Here is a 17,304-nt window from a genome sequence, read left to right as displayed (position 1 = left end):
TTCACTGAGAGACGTACAGATGTCTCAGAGTTAAGAGTCTGCCGCAGATGAAAGCAGCGGCGTCTGTTGGTACATTATTGGTGTTTTTTTATTAAAAGTGTTACTAGTTTCGTTACAGCCATTAAGCCAACTACAGACAAAAGAAGATGATGTATGACCAAGTTCACATGATTTTTCTTCCCTCGTTATTTATAAAATTGCCATTCTGGTTGAACTCGGAGGGGGTGCAGCTGTGCGTGGCTTCCACTCTAAACACACCAACGTCTAATACTGGGACTTTTAATCAGCACTGATTTACTCGGCAGTTGTTTAACTTCCAAAAAAGAAAAAGTTCAATACAAGCGTGAAAATGTCAGAAAAATAAAGATTCTTCTGTGAGATCCTGAATGGGCATCACTTCAAGAGGGAAAAGGAAGGAGGGGGGGAGAGAGAGAGAGAGAGAGAGAGAGAGCGAGCGAGAGAGAGAGCAAATGAGCATTATTTCTACACTAAAAAGAGAATCACTTTAAACATCACAGTTACAAACATTAAAACTCGTTTAACCAAAACATTACACTACTGTTGAAACAAAAATAGAAAAACAAGCTAAAACAAAATGTACAATTAAATGTTTACGGGTAAAATATTTGGGTAAACAACTCGGAATGACAATGATTGTTTTGAGCCTTCAAAAAACTGATGCAGGTAAAGAATAAATACAAACAACGTAACAATGTGCTTTATCTATATAGACATATTTACACAAGTCTTTGGCTTACAATTATAGTTCTGCTATATAAAAAAAGAAAACAACAAACTAAACCAAAACCTTAATAAGCCAGCCATTAATGCACAATACAAACGTTACCAACCCGATGTCACGCGCTTCATTCTGAGTCATGGATAATACTTGTATTTTAATTTTACACAACAATGGATATTCTATATACGTATACTGATATATAAAACCGCGCGTGCGTGTGTGTGTGTGTGAGACGGAGCTCAAAGGAAAGGTCACTTTCAGCAACAGCTTGGCCTTAGCATTAACAGCGTTAACGACAGAAAAAACCCAAAACAACAAAAATAAGGCCAAGCCCAGGAGGGCCATGGCAGCAGACTGTGTGTGTGTGTGTGTGTGTGTTTGTGTGTGCGCATGCTGTGTGTGTGTACACTCCAACACTCAACGGTCCAATCCTGCTCCCGTCACATTTACAACAGCAATTGCTGTGGAGCACATGGACGGTGCCACTGAGATACCAGTCTGGGTGGGACAATGAGAAGCTAGATGGTTCCATAGCAAGTGGTTCCTCCCTGGTTTCTTCATTACAAGGTTTCGATGTACTCCAGCGCCAGGTCGTAACAGAACCTGTACTGCTCCTACAAATACAAAAAACAAACATCTGAATGAGCGCAGAGGACTGACATTTCCAAACTAACGCCACTAACTAACAAACTAAAGCATTAGAACAGATGGAAATCCAAACAGCAGCAAGAGGCACACACGTGTGTCATTATATGTGCGTGTGTGCTTTTACATGTGGACAGTAGACAGAGCTATCACTCAGGGCCGTGTGTGTGTATGTATGCGCACAAGATTCTAGATGTATGCGTGTGTGTATGCAGTTCTACGTGTGTGTGCGCGTGTGTGTGGGCGTGTGTGCCTGTGTATGAATTTCTGTAGAGGTTTGACGTAAACTAGTTTCCTAGAAAGAAGGAAACAGTGTTACTCCGTAGCCTCTCTGCCCTCGGGTACCAGCTTCCTGCCCCCACGCAGAACTGTTTTGTGACGGATGCAGGACCCGTTTCCCTGACCGAGTTCCAGATTAAAGCCAGCGGCGCCGGAAGTACGGACCCAAGATCTCCAGCAAGGTTCTTACCCTCCACTCGGCACTTTTGTGAGCGTAAGCATGCATGCAGAGATCTAGATTCTTACCAGGCTGTCCACCATGTTGGGTTTGCTGTTTCTCAGGCTCTTCACAGCATGGAACACATCCACGACGTTCTGGCGTTTGATCATCTCACACACAATGCTGATCGCAGAAAACATTCCACTACGACCTCCTCCATTCCTGAAGAGCGAGAGAGCAAGAGCGAGAGAGAGAGAGAGGGAGAGGGATTTAGGGTGCAGGTCTGTATCACTTAAAGGCGATTCCAGTAAATTCCAGTAAATTGACGGAAAAACTCGAAGTCGCTCTGTTAATTCTAGAAAGTTGTGATGAGGCAGAGTGACGAGTGGACAACCGTGAATGACGGCGCAAACAAACACCATCACTGCCTCGGACTGCAAATTTGTCCATCTTCAGATTTCGAAGATATTTTTGAATTTGATTATTAATGTGCAGTGACAGTGGGCGTGACACATCTCTGTGTGTGTGTGTGTGTGTAAACTCACAGGCAGTGTACGATCATACGCCCCTCCCCCTCCTCACACTCCTCCTGCCATTTGTCCACCTGGAGGATCAGTTTCAGGAACGATCGCTTGGAGGGCGGGACTTCCCTATGCCCCGCCCACCCAAGGTACTGGAACTGACGAACCATCAAGTAACCCTCCTGTGGCTGAACACACACGCAATGTCAAATAAACACTAACAAAACCATTAACAAAAGCCAAAGAATCTCAGAACAAACAATCTGAGCTGTATCCAGGACACACCGATTATTATAACTAAAAGCAATTAACCAATCACTTAAACAATTCATCAATCCATCAGCTAATTGGTTCATTAATTATACATGACTCACTCTGGTCAGATTGCATATTCGGAAGAGGCGGCTGATGACATCACAGTCCATGGAACAGGACACACGCTCCACCTGCACTGGCCCATATCGGAGCACACCCTCCTCTGGCCAGTACTGAGGACAGCCCTGAACACACACACACACACACACACACACACACGCAACAACAACCAGGAAACACATCCTCTCAGAAGAATCGACGTCATGTGAATTTGTACCATTTCTCACTGAAGACCAAAATTAAAATTTGTCCGTTTGGGGCATCTCTGTCTTGTGAGCTTTGTTTCTCTAGCCGTCTCTTGTGATCTAGATCCTCTGTCAGCAGGAAGGGATGGAGCAGATACCTGGGCTTGAGGGCGTGGCCACGGGTGCGGGGTGTCTCACCTGAGCCAGGTCGATCTCGTTGAGCATGACAATAGAGGTGCAGCCATAATCGTACACTAGTCTCCAGAAGTCCTTCACTGTGTTGGGCAGTGGGTGTTGGGTCACTATGAAAGCTGCTGGCTGCCTGTAGCTCTGGGAGACAAAACCACACACACACACAACACGTGTGCATGATTTACCGGAGATGCCTGCTCCCACCACACCCACAGACGGAGCCTCACAACCACACTGCATGGGTGGTCATGACCACGAAAAAAAAAGATGCCAGAAACCATCTAAATGTCACCGAGGTGCATGTGTCTGAGTGTGGGGGTGTGCACACGAACGTTTCTTTGATGTGCGAGTTTTGTTTATTAGTTTTGTAAAGGCCGCGTAAAGCCCAGGGTATGTGCGGCGCAACGCTACAGCTCTGTATCGAACCCGGAATGTTTGATTTAAAATGTCTCGCTGAAATAATCCCGACTGAGACGACTGAGACGAAAAGACAGCGAGAGGGTTGCGGAGCAGAAGAAAAAAGGGAGAGTAAGAGAGAGGAAGGGAGAGAGCGAGAGAGATCACGTGAACAGAGAGAACGACGGGGGGAGACTGTGTGTGTGTGCGTGCGTGTGAGAGAGTGAGTGTGCGTGTGTGTGTGTGAGTGTGTGTGTGTGTGTGTGTGCAAACGTATGCGTGTGTGTATATTTGTGTGCGCGCGTGTCCCTCACATCCATAAGAGCAGCGCTTATGTAGTTGCGTGTGTATATGTGTGTGTGTAAATATGCGCGCGTGCATGTGTGTGTGTGTGTGTTTATGTGCGTGTGTGTGCGCGTGTGTCCCTCACATCCATAAGAGCAGCGCTGATGTAGTTGCGTGTGTATATTTGTGTGCGTGTGTGTGTCCCTCACATCCATAAGAGCAGCGCTGATGTAGTTGCGTGTGTATATTTGTGTGCGTGTGTGTATGTGTGTGCGCGTGTGTGTCCCTCACATCCATAAGAGCAGCGCTGATGTAGTTGCGTGTGTGTATGTGTGTGCGCGCGTGTGTCCCTCACATCCATAAGAGCAGCGCTGATGTAGTTGCGTGTGTGTATGTGTGTGCGCGTGTGTGTCCCTCACATCCATAAGAGCAGCGCTGATGTAGTTGCGTGTGTATATTTGTGTGCGTGTGTGTATATGTGTGTGCGCGTGTGTGTCCCTCACATCCATAAGAGCAGCGCTGATGTAGTTGCGTGTGTATATTTGTGTGCGTGTGTGTGTCCCTCACATCCATAAGAGCAGCGCTGATGTAGTTGCGTGTGTATATTTGTGTGCGTGTGTATATGTGTGTGCGCGTGTGTCCCTCACATCCATAAGAGCAGCGCTGATGTTGCGTGTGTGTATGTGTGTGCGCGTGTGTGTCCCTCACATCCATAAGAGCAGCGCTGATGTAGTTGCGTGTGTATATTTGTGTGCGTGTGTGTATGTGTGTGCGCGTGTGTGTCCCTCACATCCATAAGAGCAGCGCTGATGTAGTTGCGTGTGTATATTTGTGTGCGTGTGTGTATATGTGTGTGCGCGTATGTGTCCCTCACATCCATAAGAGCAGCGTTGATGTAGTTGCTACTCTCCCCATCGATGGTGATGAGGAAAGGCAGGCCACGGTCAGGAGGAAGGTTGTCCATGTAGCGGTTCTTCTCATGGTTACGGGGCAGCAGAGCGATACTACAGTCCTCCGGCTGAGGCTGAGGGGTCACGGAGTTCAGCGTCTAATCACACGCACAGGCGCACAAAAACACACACCCAAGTGAAGACTTCCGATTTTGAGATGCTTCACAGCTACTTCTTCAGGGGTTTTCCTACCTGGAACTCATCTTTGAGGTGGGAGGAGTTACTCTGGGAGTCGATGCGGATCATGTCGTAGTAGGCGACCTTAAACTCGCAGGCCGGTATGGCTGTGTCTCCGCACAGACAAGCCTCCAGGATGGCATCGTGGATGAAGATGTACTGCTCCTGAGAAACGGCAACGCGCACGCGCAGACGTCAGACGTGAGAGAACGCACTCCGAGGCACCCTGCTCGGAATGGGTGTGTGTATGAGGCTGTCGCTGTGTGTGTGCACGCGCACGTACCTCCGTCTGGACCATGTTGATCCGTCTGGATCGGAGCGCTTTAACACAGTTGTAGATGTCCACTACTCCCTCCCGCTCAGCCATGTCCAACATGATGTCAATCACGATGTAACATCCTGTCCTGCCTGCACCAGCACTGTCACGCAGGAAACCCTCATCACTACCAACCATCAACACCATCCTCTTCATCACAGCAGAAGACAAGAATACTTCCCATATGAAATGACCACCATATGTATATTGGATTATATTACCACCATATGTATATTGGATTATATTACCACCATATGTATATTGGATTATACTATTTATTTACTTTATTAGATCACGTTATATATTATATGTATATTACACATTTTTACTTCATTCTGATGCTCATCCATAACTACATTTTATTAAGTTATTAGAAATCATAGAGATTTAGGTGTACAATGAGACCTAAAGCTCGATGCAAAACTGCTGTGGCGAAACAAAATCACGGCAGATAAAAACGCACTGTACTGCTACTGTGCTATACACAATGTTTCCATTCACTTCACAAAGAAGACTTTGAAGCTGTGCGCGCGCACGTCTGTCTCTGAAGCCGTGTGCGTGCGTGTCTCTCTGAAGCCGTGTGCGTGCGTGTCTCTCTCTCTGAAGCCGTGTGTGCGCGTTTGTCTCTCTCTGAAGCTGTGTGTGTGTGTGTATCTGAAACCTTTCCCTTCTGCAGAGCAGTGGTGCACATGCAACCACATCCTGAACTCAGCAGAGAGAAAGACAGGAAAGAGACAGACAGCCATGACACAAAGACAGCTGACACACAGTATATATATATATATGCACGCGCGTGTGTGTGTGTGTGTGTGTGTGTTTTTGGGGAGACTGTGGAAGTTTTCTGATGTTATCTTCTGGTACTTTCCAATCAGGTTTAAGGCTTAAGGCTCTCTGGTCTTCCTCTCCTCCTCTTGCTCGGCGGCTCCGTCTGTACTATTCTTCTCCTGATATAACTCTGCTCCTCCCTCCACACGTGCCATCCTTCAAAGCGTCCCACCTGTTCTGTCTCTCTAATAAACTGGTCCAGCCTCGTCACTCCCAGTGAGAATTGCAGCGCCTTCATCTTTGCAAACTTCAGCTCCCTCTCCTGTGTGTGTGTGAGTGAGCGAGCATGCGTGCGTGCGTGTGTGGAGTATGTGAGTGTGTGTGTAAAGTACCTGCAGTGAACCACAATAGGCCCAGCACTGGGAGGGTTGGACATCTTGACACGGCGGATGAAAGAAAGTAGTCCTGTGGCGTGATACGGAACTCCGTGATCAGGCCAGCCGGTGAAATGGAACTGTTTCACCTCCCTAACCTCATTAAAGCCCCTCTGAAGAAACCAGCCACAACACAGGCGGTGCATTAATCAAGTCCTCTCAGCACAACATGTGCTTTAGGATGGTGGTAGCTCAGTGGCTGAAGAAACATGAGGGTTGCCAGTTCAAACCCAACCCCTGCCGGGTTGCCACTGTTAGGCCCCTAAGCAAGGCCCTCAACCGCTCAAGCTGTATTCAGTCATAATTGCAAGTCATGTAAGTCATTAACTTGAGCAAGTCCCTTAGCCCTCAATTACTCAGAGGCCCAACAGTGGCAACTTGGTAGTGGTGGGACTTGAACTGGCAACCTTCTGGTGACTAGTGGAGCACCTTAACTACTGAGCTACCACTGCCACTAATATTAGTAGTTGTAGTAGTAATAGTAGTACTAGTAGTAGTGTGCAGGTTACTCACCCGCTCCAGGGTGAAGGTTCGCACCACATATTCAGCTAGTGGCTCCACCTCCACAAACGCCACCTTAAAGTCGCCGTAAACCTCAGCGTCGTCCGGCCAGTACTTATAACATTTAACCTGAGTAACAAACACACACACACACACACACACACACACATCACAGTACTTATAACACTTAACCTGAATAACAAACACACACACATACACACACACACACACACACACATCACAGTACTTATAACACTTAACCTGAGTAACAAACACACACACACACACACACACACACACACACATCACAGTACTTATAACACTTAACCTGAGTAACAAACACACACACACACACACACACACACACCACAGTACTTATAACACTTAACCTGAGTAACAAACACACACACACACACACATCACAGTACTTATAACACTTAACCTGAGTAACACACACACACACACACACACACACAATCACAGTACTTATAACACTTAACCTGAGTAACAAACACACACACACACACACACACACATCACAGTACTTATAACACACACACACACACACATCACAGTACTTATAACACTTAACCTGAGTAACAAATACACACACACACACACACACACACCACAGTACTTATAACACTTAACCTGAGTAACAAACACACACACACACATCACAGTACTTATAACACTTAACCTGAGTAACAACCACACACACACACACACACACACACACACCCCACAGTACTTATAACACTTAACCTGAGTAACAAACACACACACACACACACACACCCCACAGTACTTATAACACTTAACCTGAGTAACAAACACACACACACACACACACACACACACATCACAGTACTTATAACACTTAACCTGAGTAACAAACACACACACACATCACAGTACTTATAACACTTAACCTGAGTAACAAACACACACAAACATCACAGTACTTATAACACTTAAACTGAGTAACAAACACACACACACACACACACACACACACACACACATCACAGTACCTATAACACTTAACCTGAGTAACAAACACACACACACACACACACACATCACAGTACTTATAACACTTAACCTCAGTAACCCCCCCCGCCCACACACAAACACACACACACACACAAACACACGCTTCTTGCATGGTCAAGGATAAGGTATCTGTACAAGATACCTGTGGTTGTCTACATAATAATATGTAGTATAATATGCACAAAAAATAGTGGCAAACGATTTTTTTAAGTCAATTTATGTCTTATGAACTTTGTCATACATGTTATGCTTTTGATATTCCACGGACGTGAACATGCAGCATGCAGTACAGACAGAGAATGTCATCAACAGCTAACGCCTCGTCAATGTCAGCTCAGCAACCAGGCGCACATGCGGCCCACGTACGGCGGCCCACGAACAAAACGTACCTCCGAAGCTCATTCAGAATGCGTGCAAATGAAACATTTATAGCTAATAGAAAAAACGTGCTCTCTACAGTTAAAACAAACATACTCTCTCTAGTTATAATAAATAAACAAACAATCTCTACAGCTAAAAGGAGTCATTTCATTCTAGCGTTCAGTCACGTGTACATCACAAACATGCATTTGCATACATACTTTAACCCTTTGAGAAGTTTAAATGTAGAATTTTGTTAGGGGTAGGTTTTTTTTTTATGAGCTAGCTTTGTTTCGCGTTTCGTATTTAAATATTGGAGCACTGAATCCATGCGAGATGTCTAAATTGTTCTAGTTCTCTTTTCTAGAGCTCTTGCACTCCAGACAATCTCCTTTGGTCCCATTTTCTTTTCAAAGGGCTGCAACAGGCAGGAGGCCTTCACACCACCACAGAAAGAAAACAAAACAAAACAAAAACAACAACAACAAGGCCTCCAACAGGCAGTAAAAGAACGTACCCTTCCCACCTCCACCAGGTTGGTTACCATGACGATACAGGCCGACTGTTCCTGCCAGATCATTCTCCAGAAGTCATACACCGTCTCGTGAACAGGACCTGCCAACAGCGTTTACAAACTTACAACGCGACACGCTTTACCACGCAATGAACTAAATTAGTCATAAATCAGACATGAAGACTTTAAATCATAAGTCCCGGTACATAAAAATAAACGCTCAGCCTCTCTCACACACACACACACACACACACACACACACACACACACACACACACACACACACACACACACACACACACACACACACACACACACACTCACCTTGTGTTGCGATGTAATGGCTGGGCCGCTGGTATCCCTGAGGACAAAGCAGAGCAGAAGACTGAGATATTCAAGAGTCTGGCGTGAACCTGCAGCCTGGACACCCAGACGGGCAGCGATCAGACCCTACGCGGCACTTATCGCCTTATACAAGACAGGGGGGCTGAAGGAAGACCACAGAATTAAAAAACTGCAGCTCTGCTACTGAGGCAGTAATTACCTTCGCCCTCCGCCACCATGGGCCACAAAGTAAGACTAGCATTCGTGTTCAGTAATTAACCTAAACGGAGCACTGGGAGAAACCTGAACGCTAGATACACGCTTGTAAAATACACGAGCCTCGTCACACAGCCAACACGATCCTACAGGAAGGAGGATCCCAGGATTACACTCTTAACCGCAACTCTTTGATTAAAGGGGGCTACACAAAACAAACATAAATTAAACAAAACAACAACTAAAACCATGTGGCGGGGCGGTGAGACGGAGTAAAGAATGGCATCACACGCAAGGAAGAGAGAGAAAGTAAACGTGTGTGTGTGTGTGTGGGGTAGCGGGTCATGCAGTTGTCATGCAGATGGTTTATAAGCGTTAGACAAAACAGAGGGGGTCACGACTGTATCTGCTTACGCGCACAAGTGTGCGTGAGTCAGTGTGTTAGCGCCCTACAGGAAAGAAAAGTACTTACATCCCTGTATAGCCAAATCTAGGCCCCAAAATCAAGTGCGTAAGAGTGAGAGAGAGCAGAACAGACGTCAGTGAGCGCACTCACACCTCCACCAAGGCAGAGGAAGGAAAACAGTAAATCGTGTATATTGCAGACAAAGGCATGCGTAGAAGACCTGACATACGAGCGAGGGAGAGCTGTTTCTGACACCTTCGCCAGTGGAGAGGGGAGGGGCATCACCACTTACATCTATGTAGTTGGCATTGATGTAGTCGGAGGCCGAGTCGTCTTCCATTGGCTGTAGGATCACTCTAGAATGATCGTCTGAAACGCGGCACAGGGTTAGCACACTGAGACCGCACGTGTGCAGCACGGCACGGCCTCATTCAAACACGGCATCCACTACTGCACCACACGCCACCCGCTGCTACCTGGAGGGCTTCACACAGGGCTGACTGGCTTTACGGCTACTCTGCCTATAGGGCTTCACACAGGGCTGACTGGCTTTACGGCTACTCTGCCTGTAGGGCTTCACACAGGGCTGACTGGCTTTACGGCTACTCTGCCTATAGGGCTTCACACAGGGCTGACTGGCTTTACGGCTACTCTGCCTATAGGGCTTCACACAGGGCTGACTGGCTTTACGACTACTCTGCCTATAGGGCTTCACACAGGGCTGACTGGCTTTAGTGGTACTTGGCCTGGAGGGTGTTATTGCTACTGCTGCGTTACCACTGGTCAGTCAGCCAGTCAGGCTCTGGAATAATGTTCTCTGGGCCTTCAGTGCTGACTGACCGGTTATAGGCGCATCAATCGTGCTTGTGACTCGTTTTCTGAGTGGCTCGTTAGCGCCGCGGCTCCTCCTGCTCCTGGAGGCAGGGCAGGCATCGGGCACGCACACCAGACAGGCAGGATGGCATCAAACGGGCACTCACATGCGATGATGTTGCCATAGCGATTCTTGGTGCGGTTCTGCTCTTTCTTCGCCACGTCCCAGGAGGCCGACTGACCCTCAAAGAAGCTCTATGGGAGAGAGTCACGCATTTCACACCGCACACGGAACGGCACAAGAGCAGCACGTCAGGGGCGACTCAACTGAACCGTTTGAAAAGCTGATGCACGCCGTGTGGTGCAGACGACTGCCGAGCGCATTACAGCTGGTATTTTCTCTCACGAACGTTTGTGCACTAGGCTGGTGCTGTGTTTGCGCTGATCTGCTATTTGCTTGTGGTTTTTCAGCAAAAAAAAAAAAAGTTAAAAAAAACCCCCAAAAAACAAAAAAAAAAAAAAAAACAGGCCCATCTCATCCTGCTACAAAACACCTGCAACTATAAACCACAAGTAAGGTAGGAAAGACAATAGCGCTTCTAACCGCCGGCGAACTTGAACACAGAGCTGCACGCTTGAACACAGAGCTGCACAAAACACTTTGGTGTAATAAAACAAATGAAAAGAAGCAATTAAACGTTACAACCGCACTGCAACATGGCCGCAGTAACGGGGGATGAGATCTCTGTGAAGAGGCCGCTTAACAGAGCCCACGTCAAGCGCGTGTTGGCCGTGAGTGTTGATTGCAGCGTGGAACAGGCGTGTCAACACAGAACAGAGGGAGGATTGCGGCACCAGCGTTAACCGCTTGCTAACAGGAAACGCTTGCTGCTCAGGGGCTGTGGTCGCCAAACTGCTCCGGTTTGCTCCAGTGACAACATGAATGTCTTGACAGGAAGTGAGATCATCACCTAACAATCACTGGGGTGACGGTGCAAAGGTCTTAGTTTAGCAACATGAATATTCATGGATATTTCTAAAATGTAACTATTCTGAATTTAGTGTTTATTATAGTAAACGCCATAATTCTACATTATAATGTAATGAAAATACTGTGTTAAATATCTATATATGAATTATTGTGTTTCTCCGTGTGTTTGTGCAGGGCTTTACTTTAGACCGACTTGTCGAACGTGCGAGTGAATGCATATTCGTGAGTCGCTGGCGGGTGCGCACCCGTGTGTGTGTGTGAGCCCACCTCGTACTCCTCCTTGAAGCCATAGCTGTCGGAGGTCTTCATCAGGTTGATGTGCTGAAGGAGGTCAGCCACGCGGATGGCTGGGTGAAGCTGTCCCGTCTGGTATGGAGACTCCGTGCCCTCGCAGTGGTAGCGTGGGACGTCCAAGAGTCGACTGCTCTCGGCGGCAGCCGCCGCTGCGGCCTGACTCTCGTCTGCAGGAGAGATGGAGAGAGAGAGAGGGAAGGAGGGATGGAAAAAGAAGGATCAGAAAAGTCAACCAAAGGAGGGGAGAAAGACACACACCCTCCCTCCCCTCAGCCACAAACACGCCATCAACGCACATGTACGCAAAAAAAAACATGATGAAAAGTTTTTAAAAACAGACACGCCCTTGGCAGCACGGATCTAGACGATGTCACAAGAAGAGAGAGCGAGCATGCGGTCTCAGACACGTCGCAGTGCGCATACTCACCTGTGATGGGCACTACCACGACAGCGAGAGGGGAGAGAGAAAGCCTTTAGTGCACGGTCGTACCAACAGAGCACTCTACAGCTACAATCCATATATCACTCCACAGCACACAGGATGTGAGCATGGTGAGAATCACACCAGAGTAAACAATCACTCCTGATCGCTGCTAAACACTCCATTGCGTAACTGGGCTGCTTAGGTTAAAAATCGCAACTCTGTCTTCTGTAAGTCAGACCTGTAAGTCTGTGTGTGTGTGGTCCTGGACTAGACGCCTGGGCCTGCCTGGGAAGCGGTGTCTGAGCGTGAATGTGCACTGAGCTCGGGAGACCTGGGGAGACCAGTTCAGACACCGGCCGAGAGCTGCAGATTATAACACGTCAACATCAGCTGTGTATGTGTGTGTGTGTGTGTTGCTGACATGCTATGGCATGTTGAATGCGTTGTTCTTATCTGATGCCAATCAACAGTGTGTGTTTCAGTGGGTGGATCTTTGGTTGGTGTGTGTGTGCACACACGTGTGTTGGTGGGTGAATCTTTGGTTGGTTGGTGTGTGTTGCTGACATGCTCTGGCATGTTGAATGCTTGTTCTTATTTGACATCATAATCAATAGTGTGGTGGGTGGATATTTGGTTGGTGTGTGTGTGCACACACGTGTGTTGGTGGGTGAATCTTTGGTTGGTTGGTGTGTGTTGCTGACATGCTCTGGCATGTTGAATGCTTGTTCTTATCTGACATCATAATCAATAGTGTGGTGGGTGGATATTTGGTTGGTGTGTGTGTGAGTGAATGAATGTCATGTTCCTATCTGATGTTGCTAACCCAGGTGCCCTTACTACAGTTCTGTGTACATGTTAACAGTGTGTTTTTAGTCTCAAAGAAGGCCATGCTCTGCTCACTGAACAGTGAGGGGCGTGTGTTTACACGAGTGTGTGACATCTGTATTAAAGCTCTGTGTTTTCATACTGGATCACACATGCAGCATATTGGCACTAAACTGCTGGGTCTGTTCCCAGTGCCCTGTCACTGCACCATCCAGAGCTCACTGCACTCTCTCCCACCCTGTCATTGTACCACCCAGAGCTCACTGCACTCTCTCCCACCCTGTCACTGCACCATCCAGAGCTCACTGCACTCTCTCCCACCCTGTCACTGTACCACCCAGAGCTCACTGCACTCTCTCCCACCCTGTCACTGCACCATCCAGAGCTCACTGCACTCTCTCCCACCCTGTCACTGCACTACCCTCAGCTCACTGCACTCTCTCCCACCCTGTCACTGCACCACCCAGAGCTCACTGCACTCTCTCCCACCCTGTCACTGTACCACCCAGAGCTCACTGCACTCTCTCCCACCCTGTCACTGCACCATCCAGAGCTCACTGCACTCTCTCCCACCCTGTCACTGCACCATCCAGAGCTCACTGCACTCTCTCCCACCCTGTCACTGCACCACCCAGAGCTCACTGCACTCTCTCCCACCGTCACTGCACCACCCAGAGCTCACTGCACTCTCTCCCACCCTGTCACTGCACTACCCTCAGCTCACTGCACTCTCTCCCACCCTGTCACTGCACCACCCAGAGCTCACTGCACTCTCTCCCACCCTGTCACTGCACCACCCAGAGCTCACTGCACTCTCTCCCACCCTGTCACTGCACTGCCCTCAGCTCTGAGGTTGACACTCTAAAAACCTTTCCTTCAATAGCCACCAAGCTGTTACTCTGATGTGAATGGTATTCTAAAGCACACACACACACACACACACACACACACACACACACACACACACACACACACATACATATATATATCATGGACCGTGTGTTCACAGAAAGCATTTCTTTCAGTTTTTTGGGGTTTTTTTCCCAAGCAACAGGTTTTTTTGCTGTAGAAACTATGGCTTAGTGTCAGCTAGACTCTTGTCTAGTGTTCGCCACAGTCTAGTCTACAACCAGACCTACCCCAGTCTTCTAAATAATGTGAAGTGATCCAGTGGTACATCGCTAGGGACATCACTGGACCACGCTGATATAATTCAGCACCAGCCATTTGGCTGTCTATTTCTGAACACAATGATAATTCAAACAAATACTCGTGATATAAATCACGGCAATGTGTCTCATTTCCAGAGCGTCTCGAAAGTGCCTTCTGAAAAGACTCTTTCTGTGAACACAGGGAGTAATGAGGTAAACACAAAGGCATGATGGCAACTGTAGTTTTGTATTGTGTAGCAGGGGTATTCAAATCTCCAAACTCCATTCATCCACATATAATTACCCTACTGGTCGAGTCAGGAGGATGGTGTCCAGTTGGAATAGGTGCATGGTGTACCCTTGAGTTATGGAGTTGGGTTTGAACACCCCTGGTACAGGATTGGGGGGTGGGGGGGTAACAGTGGGCTCTAGGGTAGACGCAAGTCTCACCTAACACGGCAGTGGGCACAAGAGGATCATTTGGCACTGTGGCAAAAGAACAGCAAAGCTTAAATGAGTCAGGGTCATAATTAAAGCGCCATCTTACCACAGCGAAAGACTCGAAGAGATATCAGGTGTAGAAGATCAGATCAGACAGCAGGAATGAGACCACTGAGCAAAAGATCACACTCGGGAAGAAGCAGATGTCGAGGTGCAGATTCGAGAAAACATTTGACTTCCACATCAAAAGCACACAGCCAGTGGGACCGAGTCTCCTGGTGGCTTTTCAGAGAGTATTGCTGGGAACTCCTGTCCGGCATGTAGGCCACGCCCCCAACACTGGAGCACTGGGCGTGAGGCCACGCCCCCAGCACTGGGCGCGAGGCCAGGCCCCCAGCGCTGGAGCCAAAGTGAAGGCTGGAAATGCGCTCAGCAAACTTACGAGAAATTACATCCAAGGTTTCAGTTTCATATTTTTTACCTCCTAACAAAAACAACCAAATTGGCGTCCGTCGTGTCACACTGACGACAACGCTCAACATCTCCGCTCTGGTCCCAATTTAGCAGCAGCTGCACAGGATCCTGTGGGTGGGTGCACGGAGTGGGTGCGTTTACTCTCTGAATCAGTGGATGAGTAATACTGCAATTACTGTCAAGGCAACTGTTTGACATCCGTACGAGCACTGCAGTGCCTCACGTCTGGCCACATATAGCATCTGTCTCTTGACGGACGGGTGGACCTTTATTCATCCTAAACGGAGTGACAGGGTTCTAGCACATATCCAGACCATCAGACTGAGTGTGCTGTCACGCATAATCAGACTGAGCGCTGTTCCCACCTGTGATCAGACTGAGCATTCTCTGTAGACCCCCATGCTCTTTCTGGTACTTCCCGGACTTTCAGATAGTTCTGATCCATAGGCATCAAGGAACAAAAAGGCTTTGCAACACGAGGGACCGACTCATCTGCTAAAACTTTAAAAAGGTGCGTTGAACTCCAACGCATTAAAGGTGTTACACAAACAAAGTTGATTCACACGACGCTCGACTTGGACTCTGTTACGTAGCATTATGCCCCCATAGCTGAAGCTGTTTGTTTGCGGGTTTCGCGGTTGTACTCACATCGGCTGCTGAAGTTGTGCGAGTCCATGAAGGTGACCGAGACGGGCTCCTCCGCGTGCAGCGTGCTCGGCTCAGCATAGCTGCGGTCCATCGCGTTCACCATGTGTGTCATCTCCTGCCTCGTGTTCCCAATCGCATCCTTGCGCTTCTTAGCCAGCTTCCTGATGAACCAACCAGACAGGAACGCATCACGACTTCTCGTTCTGCCTTTTTTGCGTGTTCATATTTCAAAGCATACCTAGCAATTTCCACACACCACCAAAAACAAACCCACACCCCTCAAATACACCAGAGTATCGCAGTGAGCAGTGAGAGAGAACGGGGGATGGACCCAGGGGATAGCCTTGCTGCACACCAAAGGATAACTCTTCAGGAAACCCTCAGGAAATGTGAACAGAGTCTACAAGGCCCCCACCAGGTTAGGATGTCCTCTCAGGTTCGGTAATGTTGAAGGATGTAGGCTATGAAGCCATATGAGCATGCTCAAACTTCAACCAATCAGGGAGAGGGACGTTGCTTTCAAAGCACCCACGGTCAGTCACCTTACCACCACAGATGACCCAGCCTTCTTACGTTGGACCACTCTACATGGATCAATGCTGGACATGGGAGTGTGAAGTGTTCTTTATACACTTAATGTTAATACAATTTTTAAACATTTTCTTCCAAACACTTGCTCACTATATGACTAACTCGGCAACCATCAGAAAGATTCTTGTGAAACATCTACGTTTTAACATGTAGTCAGACTATCAAAGCGATAGAATTTTATCATCTTTCATGGTTGCTTGGAAATTTGTGGAAAATAAATGCAGATTCTCAGTATAAAAGGTCAGAATGGCAGATAACAGATAAACAAAAACTCATATGCATTTTCCCTCCATCAGATCCCAAAATTCCTAAAACATACAGGAGTTTGGAGAAGCATCAGTGAGTAGGCCGTTTCTTTAAAAGCCAGAAGTGGTACAGTAAAGGGAAGTAGGAGGAGCTTAGGAGTGGTGCAATAAGGGGAAGTGGGAGGGGCTTAGGAGTAGTGCAGCAAGTGGAAGTGAGTGGAGTTTAGGAGCTCATAGCTTGATGTAACAGGAGGCATGATGTTGGCGAGGTGACTCATGGGTAAAAACAGTTCAGGGTGGCAAAGATGACTGACGCATGCATGCATGCGCAAACACACACACACACACACACAAAAAAGGAAACAAAACAAGAACAAACAAAAAAAACCAAAAAAAACAAATGCAGCATTCTTTTTTCAAATAACACAGCGCTCGGACTGCGGAGCACAGAACAGGCGGATGTGCGGAGGAATTAGGGTGGGGTCGGCCTAAGAGAGACGTGTTTTCGCTTGAAAAAAGGATACTGCATCTTTAAAACACTAACAGGACTAGCCGGAGACAACGAGCAAACACCTCTTTACTTTCGGTCGTGCTTATCCAGTCTTTTT

At 47.6% G+C, this 17,304-nt stretch overlaps 1 protein-coding gene across 16 annotated transcripts in view; it reads right to left on the bottom strand.

The window, feature by feature from the left end:
• Nucleotides 1-70: 70 nt before the first annotated feature.
• Nucleotides 71-17,304, bottom strand: part of ptprk (protein tyrosine phosphatase receptor type K) — a 91,759-nt gene continuing 74,525 nt past the window's right edge. For 3 of the 16 annotated variants that reach the window (XM_027030390.3, XM_027030393.3, XM_081695339.1), the window contains 19 exons: nt 15,861-16,021; nt 14,748-14,783; nt 12,325-12,336; nt 11,871-12,064; nt 10,780-10,867; nt 10,029-10,168; nt 9,866-9,883; nt 9,178-9,214; nt 8,857-8,954; nt 6,936-7,052; nt 6,381-6,535; nt 5,191-5,326; nt 4,923-5,072; nt 4,655-4,828; nt 3,106-3,237; nt 2,722-2,847; nt 2,372-2,535; nt 1,913-2,048; nt 71-1,356 (listed from right to left, as the gene is read on the bottom strand). In XM_027030390.3, coding sequence (XP_026886191.2) covers nt 1,303-1,356; nt 1,913-2,048; nt 2,372-2,535; nt 2,722-2,847; nt 3,106-3,237; nt 4,655-4,828; nt 4,923-5,072; nt 5,191-5,326; nt 6,381-6,535; nt 6,936-7,052; nt 8,857-8,954; nt 9,178-9,214; nt 9,866-9,883; nt 10,029-10,168; nt 10,780-10,867; nt 11,871-12,064; nt 12,325-12,336; nt 14,748-14,783; nt 15,861-16,021 — 2,128 coding nt within the window. In that variant the 3' untranslated portion in view covers nt 71-1,302. Of the gene's footprint in view, nt 1,357-1,912; nt 2,049-2,371; nt 2,536-2,721; nt 2,848-3,105; nt 3,238-4,654; nt 4,829-4,922; nt 5,073-5,190; nt 5,327-6,380; nt 6,536-6,935; nt 7,053-8,856; nt 8,955-9,177; nt 9,215-9,865; nt 9,884-10,028; nt 10,169-10,779; nt 11,594-11,870; nt 12,065-12,324; nt 12,337-14,747; nt 14,784-15,860; nt 16,022-17,304 lie in introns of those variants that run through there. The other 13 variants (XM_027030395.3, XM_027030398.3, XM_027030403.3 and 10 more) reach the window with 11 other exon arrangements.

Source organism: Electrophorus electricus, chromosome 2 (assembly GCF_041902795.1).
Source record: "Electrophorus electricus isolate QZ-2024a chromosome 2, ASM4190279v1, whole genome shotgun sequence".
Taxonomy (NCBI): Eukaryota; Metazoa; Chordata; class Actinopteri; order Gymnotiformes; family Gymnotidae; genus Electrophorus; species Electrophorus electricus.
The sequence above is the reverse complement of the archived record's forward strand: the minus strand, read 5'-3'. Positions and strand labels throughout refer to the sequence as shown.